The sequence below is a fragment of the Notolabrus celidotus genome, chromosome 22 (genome assembly GCF_009762535.1).
Source record: "Notolabrus celidotus isolate fNotCel1 chromosome 22, fNotCel1.pri, whole genome shotgun sequence".
Classification (NCBI taxonomy): domain Eukaryota; kingdom Metazoa; phylum Chordata; class Actinopteri; order Labriformes; family Labridae; genus Notolabrus; species Notolabrus celidotus.
Window position 1 is genome coordinate 12267837 of NC_048293.1, and position 13281 is coordinate 12281117.

Consider the following 13281-nt stretch of genomic DNA (forward strand, 5'->3'; position numbering starts at 1 on the left):
AGACTCATAGAGAAAGAGAGGGCTCGGCATCTGCGGCACACTAATGCATACACACATGCAAACAACGCAGCAATACTGTGCATAATATTCTACACACACATACATGCATCATATGTATTTATTAATTTCATTCTACACTCAGACATGAAGCCACATGCTGTCCTTTTCAGTCACACAAACAGACACACACATATACAGCATCTTTCTCTCAGACACTACCTCCTCAGTGCCTCCTCACTCTCACACACATACACACACACTCACAAACATCCCAAAACACAATGCTGACTTCTCATTTTGCCCTACAATTGCAGCTCTGCTTGGCTCAGCTCAGCAACAACAGAAGTCTGCTCTTTGCTCTTTTCTACCCCCTCCCCTTGTTTTTGCTTAACAGCCCCCCCCCCCCCCCCCCCCCCCATGCACACACCCAAACACACACACACACACACACACACACACACACACACACACACACACACACACACACACACACACACACACACAACAAGAAAAAGTGCACAAACACACACGCATGCCTCCATCACATCCACTACACATCTTTTCCCTCCAAATCCCTGTCTTTTCTTTTGCTGATTACGGTAGTAGGGCCTTTGAATTATTTAAGGCAGTCAGAGCAGCCAGAAAGACCCCCAGTGCTCCCAAAAGAGATGATCTGTCTGCCGAGAGAGAGAGAGAGCGAGAGAGAGAGAGAGGGAGGCAAGGAAGGAGAGGGAGAGAATGAGAAGGAGAAAGATAAGGTTTTGCTGACACGAGCATTCTGTACACAGACCAGAAGCACTTGTCAAGCTGTTGTTCCCTCTTTCTCAGTCTCTTTCACACTCACTCTCACACACACACACACACACACACACACACACACACACACACACACACACACACACACACACACACACACACACACACACACACACACACACACACACAACGCAGCCTCTAACACACCCATGTCAGCTAACATGGAGTATTACATGCAGACACACATATACAGACCGGTTTTTAGTTATTAACTGCATTTGTTTTAAATCTCTTGCACGCTCACAAATACATTGATGTAAGAAGATATAACAGCTGTAAGATGTACAAAATATATATCACACACATGCACAATTCTTTACTGCTGAGGTCATTTCAGTGTCTGAACGTGATAAAAAGACATTTTCTTCAGTTTTAAATTATTTCAAAGTATTTAATGTACCGGTAGTGAACTTGTGTCATTTTATTTTATTCATCACAAAACTTCTAATTCACTTTACATGACAGATAAAAACCTATTTTTAATTCACTACATAAATTAGACTGCAATATTTATTTTTGTTTTGAAGGTTCTGCTTATAACAACATCTAATCTTTATTTAGAAATATCATATCAGTGTTCTCTTCTTCAAAATTGTACCTCTGTACTGCACATGATGTGCTTGGCATCCCTTGATCCAAACATTTGCATTGAAACAGAAATAGAAACACTTCTTCACTCATTGTATAGACTCGTTGTATAGGCAACACTATTGTAATTAACACAGATACTGAGAGGGTGCGTCAAAGAAACCAACAGTGATGAATGCCTTCATCAGAGAAAACTAAAATCCTCTCTTTCTCTTCAGCAGCTCCAGGACGGCTACAGCAACAACAACAACAGCAGCGGCTCCCAGCAGTGTGTGTCCCAGCCAGCCACGCCAGGAGGTGCTCTACCCGTGCCCTCCCCACTCTCACCCAGCCCTGCCAGCCTGTCCTCATACCATGGAGATGACAGTGACAGCATCAGCAGCCCCCCCTGGCCCCTCAAGACCCCCTCGAGCCCTGTAAGCGCTAGAAAATCAAACACGGTGGTTACTAATTGATGTGTGCTTTTACTGAATGAGATCTGGTGTGAGTAAGAATAAGCAAATAAACAAATGTGCTGATGAATTTGCCAACATCTCCATATGTAACAATACAGCAACTCAGTTGGGGCTTATATTTCCCGATATTGAAGGTAAAACCACCGACATCCACGCGTACAGTAGCCTACTGATATGGCTAGTGAACATAGGACAAAAATAAACAGTCACATCATTGTTAGTTCTACTTAAGTTGTCAACCAGAAAACAATAATTTTGCTTGTTTGTACAAAGGTTGCAACTTTTTAATCGTATCTGCGAGTCTCATATAAATGTAACCAGGAAGTGCTGACATTAGCTGTGTTCTGTGGCTGGTGAGTTTCTCAATATGTTTCAAACTGAAAATATGGCCCATTGTCTTTCTGGATTTTAAGGATCCATTGTCTTTGCTTGCTGTACAGGAATTGATGAGATGAAACACTTACATGCCTTTGAACATTGCACATGACATTTAGAAATGATAACAACTAAGCACCCACCATAGACTTTATAAAACATGGACATGGTCTCAGTGTTGTCACCCATTGGTTTCTAAAGCAGAGTTTGAAGCCAATTGCAGCATTTAGTCAACCTACCAAGAGGCACAGAGGTGGAGTTGAGGCGGGCCTTTAGCCTCCCCTCTGACAGCTGCAGTATGCCTGTCTGTCAGTCATGTCAGTTGTGCCCCTGATAATACAAAGTAATAGAACAAAAAGATTACCCTTGTAAAGTGTAATGCAAAAAGAGAAATCAGCTATTCAGACCAAAAAAAAATTCACGATGTTTAGATGTTTATTTTGTTGCAAAGATAGGCTTCTTAGAATGGGTGTTTATGTGGCTTCCGGGGCTTTTGGAGCCAGCCTCAGGTGGACGCTTGAGGAACTGCAGTTTTTAACACTGAAGCATTGACTTAATTTATCAAGACTGGAAGTTGCCACTTGGTCCCCCACTTTATTAATACAATAAAATAACTTTTCTCCTCCAGAAAACCAACCCTAATTCCTCATCCCTCACTGGGGAGCGAATCACACGGCTGTTTGAGCTGGGTGTGGAACCAGAGAGGCGGAGCTGGGTGGAGCGATACCTCAACTTCATGGAGGAGCGGGGCACACCTGTTGCCCAGCTTCCCATTGTGGGCAAGAAGCCACTGGACCTCTGGAAGCTCTACATCGCAGTGCGGGAGATAGGAGGCCTCGCTATGGTAATGCATAAGTGGCACAGATACCGGTGATATGATGGGATAGTTAAAGGGATAACCAACAAATTATAGAAAATTAAAGCGTTTTGAGATGACTTCAAAGAAATAAATCAATTTGCATGTGGTTACAGCAGGCACAAAAGCATAAAGTGTCTCACTATGTAAGGGATTGTTTTCTGTGTTAAAGTGCAACTTGCAGGTTTCATTCCTCACAACATTAATACATAACTTTGTGATGGTAATTTTCAGATATGTTACCAAAACCTTTTTCAATATCATGTCATATTGTCACGTCAGGGACTTAGGCTCTCTCACTCTGCCTCGATTCAACGTGTAGCAGTAGGAGGTTGAAAACACAGGTTGACTTTTCTGGCACAAACACCTATAAAACAAAGTATAAGAACACTATCATCACTCCCCCTCTCTCTCTCTCTCTCTCTCTCTCACTTCACTTTCATCAGCCTTAAAAGAAACGTTAAAAAAAGACAGAGATGCAGACGCACACAGGGAGAGCTGCGTGAGGTGCAGCGTGGAGGATAATTACAAACTGAAGTGACAAAGTAGAATAAAACTTTGTTTTCTACAGTTCTTCTATGTATCAGTTGAAAAAAAGGATTAAACTTGAGATTGGCATTTCCCCCTACAGTGTAAAAACTGACAAAATAGTCCACGTGATCAACAACCAGAAAAATATCTTTCTTCACCACAGTGAATTATTATGGACTACAGTCAACCGCTCGTAGGTTTCCTCTCCCGATCGTATCAATTTAAGCATGTGGAGATGTAGATCATGTAGTCAATCATGTAACAGCTGGATGTGAAAATACAGGAGAGATTGAGCCTTGGGACTGAGTAAGAAACAAAGCATGACACAGATAATTACACAAACAGATCCATGATGTATCTGCTCGTTTCTATAAATCATCTGTATCTTCACTGGGTTATTATAAACTAACAAACTGTGATGTGAACACAGTGTTAGGTATGGTTTGACTTCTCACAGGCTTGTATTTAAAGGTTGAGGTCCATTGCATGCAGATGAATAAACATTTTCTTCCTCTTTGTTGAAAAAAACTGGCATTTAGATTCATATTTTTTCATGTTGAAAATTAGCTTAACTCCTTTATGCTACGTTCTATACGGTTGTTTGTTTTAAATGAAGAAGTAATACGAAAAACGACTCCAGAAGCTACTGTAGTGTATTCATTTATAACTATAATTGATCAAATTTTTAAAATGATTCTCACATTGATTCACTTGGGTCTCCTATCTGCAAGTTGCACTGTAAGCTTGATTGTGGTCTGTGCCTTATATCAGTGAGAATCTCTGCTGTACAGAGAGGGAACATCAGCACACAGAAAGGACTCTATTATCTCACTGTGGTCAGTGATCCTCATTCAACTTTAAGTATCTTGTCTTCTCAGGTAAACAAGAACAAAAAGTGGCGTGAGCTGTCTACCAACCTCAATGTGGGAACATCCAGCAGCTCAGCCAGCGCCCTCAAGAAGCAGTACATCCAGTATCTGTTCGCCTACGAGTGTAAGATGGAGAGGGGAGAGGAGCCACCAGGAGACAGCAGCAGCAGCAGCATGGCGGGAGTGGACAGCAGGAAGCAGGTCAAGATCCAGCCACCATCACCTGGTAAGCCTGAAAACAGATCAGCACTTTCACATCTGTCTGCAGCCAAACAACAGGTGGTGCTGATCTACTGCAGGTGTGAGGAATCATCAGAGAAACAGTGATCTGTATTCATGACAATGTAGAGTACAACATCATTACAACAAAGACAGCTTAGTTAGAAACCTAGTTGAGGTAGCTGCTTTGTGGGGGGAATGAAGGAGTTACTGCAGGAATATTGGCAGCATATGTACATTCAGAGAAAGATCACTTAGCAGGTTATGTATATTTTCCCTGTGTTTCGGTTACTGTTTTAAAGAGACCCAACTCATTTTACCTGAACTAACAGCTGCATTTATTTTTGTAGCTTATTAGCTTTGGGGCTGATTAGGCAACGTAGTTAGAGGTATTGTTTGCAGTCTGAGCTATGTTATGTTAGCTGGTGTAAACAGAAGAGGAAGTAATTAGAGGAACTTGCCAAATTCAACAGAACTTAATTATATCAACACAAATTCAGGCAGTAAAGTGATTTATTACAAGACAAAAATAAAGTAAATTAACCACCTCTGTCCAACACTGCAAAAACAGCCCTAATACAACTAAAGCCCCAATACAGACACTTTATTTTCCAAGTTTTGTCCTGTCATGGGAGTTACTTCGATTTTTTAAGCTTTTTACGGGGGGAATTTTTACCTTCATGATAGGACAGCTAATGAGAGACAGGGAATGCGGGCGTTAGAGCCAGGGAGGACATACAGCAAAGGGTCATGGCTGGAGTCCAACCAGCAACTGCTGCGACAAGGACTATAGCCTCTGTGTACAGGACACATAATTAAACTACCAGGCCTGTTTGTAAGACAGTTAAAGCACTACATTGATTTAAGATCAGATTGTGAACAGACAAAAAATCAATCAAGCTTTATTTATATAGCATCTTTCCTACAAATCACATGCAATTCAAAGTGCTTTACAGCGATTGAAAACAATATTAATAATAATAATAATATATATTTTTTAATCTAATATATCATGACTAAACATAGAGCAGAAATGGATAAAGAAATAGAGACTGAGCGGAGACGAATGCACTACAAATGCAATAAAATGTATATAAATAAACAACAATGGGAAATAGTTAAGAAATAAGTAAATAACAGATAAAACATGACTAGTTAAGACAGTAGAAAAGGTTAAGATAAAAGTCTAAGATGAATAAAAGTACTAAAATAGCAATAAAAAATGTTATAAGATATACAAATTGAAGAGTTAAAATGAATAAAACAAGACAATATGAAAATAAATGTAAAATGATGAATTAAAACGAGTTATATAAAGAGACACTATCCTAACTATTTCGAATAAATGCACCATTCTCTATCACTTCGACACAAAGACAAATGTAAGGTAGGGCATTAACAGTTTAAGGACCTGTGTCCTGTGAAAGGCTATGTTGTGACACGTCAGCTTCCCTTTGTAGTGAGTGTCAAGTCTGTTTGAAAATCCTCTGTATGTTTCATATGTGTATTTATTCTATCTAATTTTACAAATAAATTGTGAAAACAATTCATAGGAATTGGGTGAGGTATTAGCAGCAGCTCTAGAAATGAATATTATACCCTTGGAAAAAACAAGTGTGGTGAGCTTCTCCTCCATACAGACCCCTAAATTGATATCAGAGGTCCACCCCCTTCTGGATTTTGATTGGCTGCTGAAGAAGTGTCACTGACACAGCCCAGCAGTGATCTAGAAGTTGAACTATTTTCAGCTGAGAGTGCTGTGAGTGCATCAGCAAAAAAAACAGTAGACGCTGAGGGCATTTTGAGCTAAGGACACAGCACTGAACTGCATTGTTTTGCATAGAAAATAGCTGCTATTAGTGGACTTAGGCCCTAAGGGTGAATTTACCTCTATTGTGACAAAAAATGTTGCATCGTTTCTGGTACTTATGTAGATACTTTGGTTTCCAAGTGGCAAATTCTGTTCGAGGTAAGGAGGGAAATGTTTTTTGTAAAACGGCTAAACTGACCCCTAAACAACTTACAATGTGTCTGTGAGTGTAGTTTAGTCTTACAACACTTGAACGTTACATGGATACATAAACATGCCTTTAAACCAAAGAGTGATGACTTTATATTAACACTGATTTAATGAGGTGATTGTGAGCATAACGAAGATAAGTAATGATTAAATCACATTTGAAGTTCCAAACTAGGACTCACATTTGTTTTATAACAGTGCTTTACAGGTGAAGTTAAACTGTTAAACACCAGATCACAAACGGTGCTTTTGTTTGTGTATGTTACCCGCTCTCTCTGTGAGTCTTTGCATCGTTTTGACGTTCAGGAGCAGAGGAGGAGAGATAGTCAGAGCGATACAGAGCAGAAAGGTCCCATCTCTAATTTGCAGCGGAGATGAGAAAAGTGACCTCAGCTTTTAAATAGAACATCAGAGCACTTCACCTGCCTGAGACACTGCAGATTGCTTTGCCTGCTTGGTGGGAAAGAGCACCTACCTTCATTTGCATACACACACACACACACACACACACACATATGCAGTATGAATGATTATCATATGCGCACACACATGAAATTGTATATGTTTTCTATTGCTCATAACACTTTATTATTCAGAGCCCTGTCATCTATTCAAGGGGATCACAGCACATCATTTTCATAGATTACCATTTTCCTCACATCAGCTGATGAGACAGTCAGACACATAATCAGAGATTTCTGTGACGTGAAATATGTTAAGGTCAATAATACTCTTTAAGATATGCAGCTTTGCTCTGTAATTTGCGTAAGCTGCAACATTTGATTGAAGTAATATCATATGTATAATATGAGTACATATGGTCCTCGTAAAAATGTTCAGCCTCTACAAATAGTGCTGTAACAATGATACCTTGTTAACGAAAGTGCAAACATTACAATAAAGAGCATATAAAAATAGCTCCACATGTGGTGGTTGGGTCACTCTATTAAAAGGAAACAGCAGGATGGAGACGGATAACTTTCTGTATTGCACTTTACTGTCGCCACATTCAGACAGCATACTCAAACAACATTAACACTTCCTTTTCACTCAATCAAATGTCACAGAACCAAGCAATCAGAGGCAAGGATGACCAAGCTTCAGGTAAACATAATGAGAACCACAGAAGTACATTCAACATGTTTTGGTCACAACCACTTGATGCTTTAGAAATGGTTCTGATATTACAAATACACAAATAATAACTTCAGTAAACCTGTACGTAAATAGTTCACTAAATGAATAATATAAAAATATTTTAACCTTAACTCAAATTCCAAATTGACTCTCCTGTTAAAGCTCAGAATAGAAATGATTGAAATGATTAGTAATTAAAAAGTAAATTAGTGTATCTTAAGAAAAATATGTACAGAACTAATTAGTACATTTAGAGTATATTTACAAAGTCAATAATGCAAGTAAGAAATGTGCACAGATTAGTTAGATCCCTGTCTATAAAATACTTAATATATTTAAAACATTAATATTATGATGTTTGATTCTGGTTTAAAAGTGAGATTGATGAAAATAAAGTTCTACAAATCCCAGACTAAATAACAGTGATATCAAACTCCTCCAAGTTCCCTTCTCCATTTTGGCCTCATATACTTGTTTCAGCTGTAAAAGAATCAGCCATGAAAAATGCAATGAGGGATCACATCTATGGCTTACGCAGTGAAGTGATTTTGTATTGTTTGCATTTTGATTTATCTGCCTTAAGTGCAGTGTGGTTTTAAGAATACCTGCTCTTCTAGTACATTAAGTTCAACATCATTTTATGAATACGAAAGCAAAACGTATGAAATGAATTAAAAATAAACTCATCTTGTAATAAATTGTTAGCTTGAATGTTTTTAAGATCTCAATTAACTTACAAAGAGCGATCCCAGGAAACAAGAGGAGAGAGGGATTCAGTCCTGAGAGGGGATAACCTTTAAATCACAGAAAAACATTCAACCCTAATTATAACTGACATTTCAGGTGCTCTCATATTCATGTTTACCTTCTCATTAAGCGGCAAAGATAATCTGACTGTTGTTGACTTGTTTACAGCCTGTGGAATTGTCCGAATGCTCGTTTCTTTCTCCATCTGATTCTAAATGTTTTAACATCTGTTCCTTGATAGCAGCAAGTAATTGTTTTGAACAACCTGCTGTTATTGTAACCAATAAATATTAATCCAAAGCTACAAAAAGTAAAATGAAAGACGTCGTATATGACAAAAACTACATTAATTGCCAGTTTTGGTATAGGAAAGGAGAAACACCACAGGTTCTACAGCTGACTCATCTACTATGTGTACATCTGTCTCAGTCTGGTATCAATGCTTTCCTGCTCCAGAGTGGCCCACTGACACCCAGCCAGCCTATATATAGACTGACAGCCCAATGATGTCACTGAGGGATCTTGTCCAGCGGCCTGGTGGGGGTTGTGGGGTGTGTGTATATATGTGTGTATATGTGTGTAGCGTTGTGTTTGTGGAGTGATTAATGAGGACTGGAATGTAGAACGTAAACAAACTCGACCTCGCCGTCACCTTTCATTCACAAAACTGGCTCAGCTGACTGACTTTTTTTTTTTCCCCTTAACCACCACCACCACCACCACCACCACCCCTCTGGATTATGTCACCCGCTGACACACATATACACACACAGTCTGTCCCGTGCACACACACATCAAACGCCAGCCACATGCCTTTTGCAAACACACACACTTGCACACACACACACACGTTTTTCCCCCTCATCGCCTCCTCTGTCATTCCTTTCTCCCTCTAAATGTGGAGCAGAGGCCACTTGAGTTCACGTTCTCCTCCACCTCCCCTCCATCGTCTCCCCCACCGCTCTGTATTATGTCTGTCAGCCTGCCTGCTCTTGAGAAATAGTGAACCTCTTAACCTTGGCTAACCCGACCGTTGTTTGCACTGCTCCACGTGTGCATGTGTGTGCGCGCGTTCATGTTTATCTGGAGCGGGGATATCCCAGGAAGAGAAGGAGCCCTAATGCTCACTGCTCCCTCTCTGCCCTCTCTTCTACCTCTGCTCAGCATCATGGGATAATCATCTCCCCGTTTCTTTCCTCCTCTCTCTTTCTCTCCGTCTCCTATGATGCAGAGGCAGGGGGTATCACTGAATAATTCAGATTTAGCATGAATTTTTAAAGCTTCACTCTTTTTTTTTCCTTGTGGAAACGTGCGGTGCAGGCAAAGGCCACTGAGGCTGCTCCAGAGAAAGTCTTCTTACGCTAAATGCTCATTAGGATACTTTCTTATTCTCTCTTTCTCCGTCTCTGTCATCCTTTCAGCTGGAACGGGACACAGTTTCCATTAAACCTGCTTCTGGGAATTTGTATCCCTTGGTTTTATCTGGTCGGGGGTTCTTTGTGTGTTGGGCCCTTGTGGCTCAGCACTCTTATAATTTTCCAGTCATCTGAACTGAGAAATTCACAGAAATGTGGTGTCATAACAAGAGAGCACAGTGATCCAATTTTAACCCATACCCTCTGATAGTCTCAGTGAGGGGGTGTGTTTTTGTAGGAGAGGGTCACAAGCACACCCTTTCTCAGGCTCCTCGCTCATACTCGGGAGATGTTTGCTTAAGTACTGGCTCAAACATAATTGTATTAATCCCACTGGTAGACATATACATTATACATTTTTTAAACACATATGCCCCCTAGCTCAGCCCTCCGCATGAACCCCTGATCAATTCCATGAAAAAAACCTGAAAAAGGCCTGCTTAACCATCCTCAAACAGTTACCAAACACAGATCATTGCTGTGACTGCCTAAGTGAGCAATCCCTCTGAGAAATATTTCCTTCCTCTCCTCCCTCTCCATGTCCTTTCCTCCTGCCTCCTTTCCTTCTCCTCTTTCCCATAAAGCAGCCCCACAGCACTCATCTTCTCTGCCCTCATGTTGGCTGTTTGCTAAATCTCACTTCTCATGTCGGGCCTCACAGTCAGTGCTTTGGCCTTAAGTCCAAAGTTATCTCTCTAACACAGCACCTTACTGCAGCAGAAAGCCAACTATGGCCGTTCAAGCTCAAATCCAGCTTCAAGATCTTATTGGGAGCTTCAGGGAAGGCCTGCAGTTTTGACTCTGAATGTTCTGAAACATTTGGCTACAGAAAAAATCACAAGGATGCTTTTGTTTTCCAGCTAACTCAGGCGGCTCCCTACAAGGCCCTCAGACGCCTCAGTCCTCTGGCAGCAGCTCCACAGCGGAGGCAGCAGGGGATCTGAAACCCCCCACACCTGCTACCACCCCTCTGGGACAAGTCACACCCCTGCCCCCCAACAGGTACCACACAAACACACAACCTGCACTACTAACACTATACCACAGTACAGATCTGCTACAGCTACATGAAATGATGCTGCTTTAACACTTATGTTACTGATACTATTATTACCACTCAAATGAATGCTATTACTGCCTCTTTCACTTGTCCTTACAGTGTGATAACTGCATTAGTCTGCACAGATGGCTGCTTTTAAAGGGATTGTCTGTTGGTGTTGGGTTTAAATCTAGATAATGAATTAAGAATTAAGGAAGGTCAAAGAGGACTAAATTTAGAAGCAAAGACCCCCCTCTGCACAGTTATGATAGTGTTCTTCATAGGAACTGTTACTAAATTATCTAGATGAAATTGAAAACACAACCCATAGAAGGTTTTGCCGAAAGTTTTTTTATTTTTGTAAATGTCTTCTATCTCTACTGATTTCTTGTTTGATAAAGGGTGTGAGCATCTTTGAACATCTCTACACTTTGTTTGCAACCAAGGACAGTTTTTTTTAGATTTGTGCACCTTACTAAAACATTGTTATTTCATCTTCTTTTGACTTTCCACTCAACTACTGACCCTGCATTTGACAGTTATCCTCACAGGTCACTCTCAGGTTTGAGGTTTATGTACCAACCACATTATCAGCTAATTAACTATGTTTTTTTCCCCAAAGATTTCACTTCCTAGCATTATTTAAATCATAACAAAACCCTAAACTACAATTGGCTAATTGACATGTCAGTGACAGGACATATTCAAATCAAGTATTTGGGCTGTGTTGCTACAGGCTGTTTGTAGCTTTTCTTTCAGTTTCAGTGTGGCACATTTCATTTGTTGGGCCAACTCACATTAGGTCCAGTTGACCTGTACTGCGCTGGCGCACAATTCTGACCTCCCTCCACAATCCCCAACTGGCCTGCACTCACATCGCTTCAGCCCCAACTGGGCCTGAGCACAAGTACCTCCTAAATATCACGTGTAATTTGACACATGCTTCATCTTATGTCATCATGTAATCTTGAGTTTGCAAGAAGCGCGGTCTCAAAGTCAGCACAATGATAACAGTGAGAACATTAGTGCAACTTTATTGCTTTCTACCACTTGTCTGCATCACACAAACTTGAACTACATTCCTCTATTGTTTACAATGATAGTCTAGAGGCACTGTTGTATCAGTTGTCTATGTTGCATACCTGTGCCTGTACTCATGCGTGAGCATCCATGCTAAAGTCAACCTCTTCCAATCATTCCAGGGACCAGGAAGCATACCATGCTTGAACACAAAACCGAGCACTCACGTTCAACACACAAACTAGACTTTGTGCATAGTACACTTATGATTGTCTGGTGTAAGTGCACCCCTGCAGTGTTACTTTGGACTTTCATCTTCTCTTAAAGTCCTTTGAGAATTAAGCTAAGATACAAAAGAAAAAATTAACATTGCTCAATTTTGTGTTCCTTTTTCAGAATTAAAACAAATACACTCATTAAAATTACTGCATGATTCTTTGATTTTTATGGTCAAAGCAGGTATGATTGTTAATCACAGGGGAGAAATAGAGGATATTCATACATATATGTGCAGACATACTCATGCCACCCTTGTAATAGTAAGAACCCCACAGTAATGGATCATTTTGCAAAGGCAGTTTTTTGATTAGTATGTTTTAATATTTTTGAAAACTAATTGAATTCATGTTCAAAATGTTAAATACAGATTGATACCAACACCCCCAAAACAAAATTTAAAAAATGCTACATTTAAGTTGATTTTTATAAATATTTTCGGTGTATGTAGTTCACCTTCTACTCTCTCCCGTTTCTCTTTCTCCCTCCCTTCTCTTCTCCCTCTCTCCTTCCTCCTTTCTCACCCTGTCCAGAAGCAGTGTGAGTGTTCAGGACCCCTTCTCTGAGGTGAGCGACCCGGCCTTCCAGAAGCGTGCTAGCTCTCTGCCCCCCTCGGCTCCGTACCAGCAGGGCCTCAGCATGCCTGACATGATGATGAGGATGCAGTACGACACCAAGGATCCCTTCGCCGGGATGAGGAAGAGTGAGTGAAGCACAAGCTGTGACACCCTTTTTACCCAACAGAGAGCCTTGCACCTGTGTTCCCAATGTCACAGAATATGTTTCCTTGTTTTTGTCATTTCAACCGCACACTACCTTTAAAACTGAGACCTTCAAATTTAGAACGTTATCATACCTTGCATGGCTCGTTGTCAAAATGCATCCCACAGCTTTTCTTCTTTCATCAGTCTCGTCGGT

The 13281-nt window shown here is 40.5% G+C and overlaps 1 protein-coding gene across 2 annotated transcripts in view; it reads left to right on the top strand.

Annotated features, from left to right (window-relative positions):
* LOC117806641 (AT-rich interactive domain-containing protein 1B-like) overlaps window positions 1–13281 on the top strand; it is a 253799-nt gene that overhangs the window by 231191 nt on the left and 9327 nt on the right. Inside the window, exons 14-18 of one of the 2 annotated variants that reach the window (XM_034675619.1) lie at window positions 1623–1820; window positions 2863–3078; window positions 4500–4716; window positions 10889–11030; window positions 12897–13066. In XM_034675619.1, coding sequence (XP_034531510.1) covers window positions 1623–1820; window positions 2863–3078; window positions 4500–4716; window positions 10889–11030; window positions 12897–13066 — 943 coding nt within the window. The remainder of the gene's footprint in view (window positions 1–1622; window positions 1821–2862; window positions 3079–4499; window positions 4717–10888; window positions 11031–12896; window positions 13067–13281) is intronic. The other variant, XM_034675620.1, reaches the window with a different exon arrangement.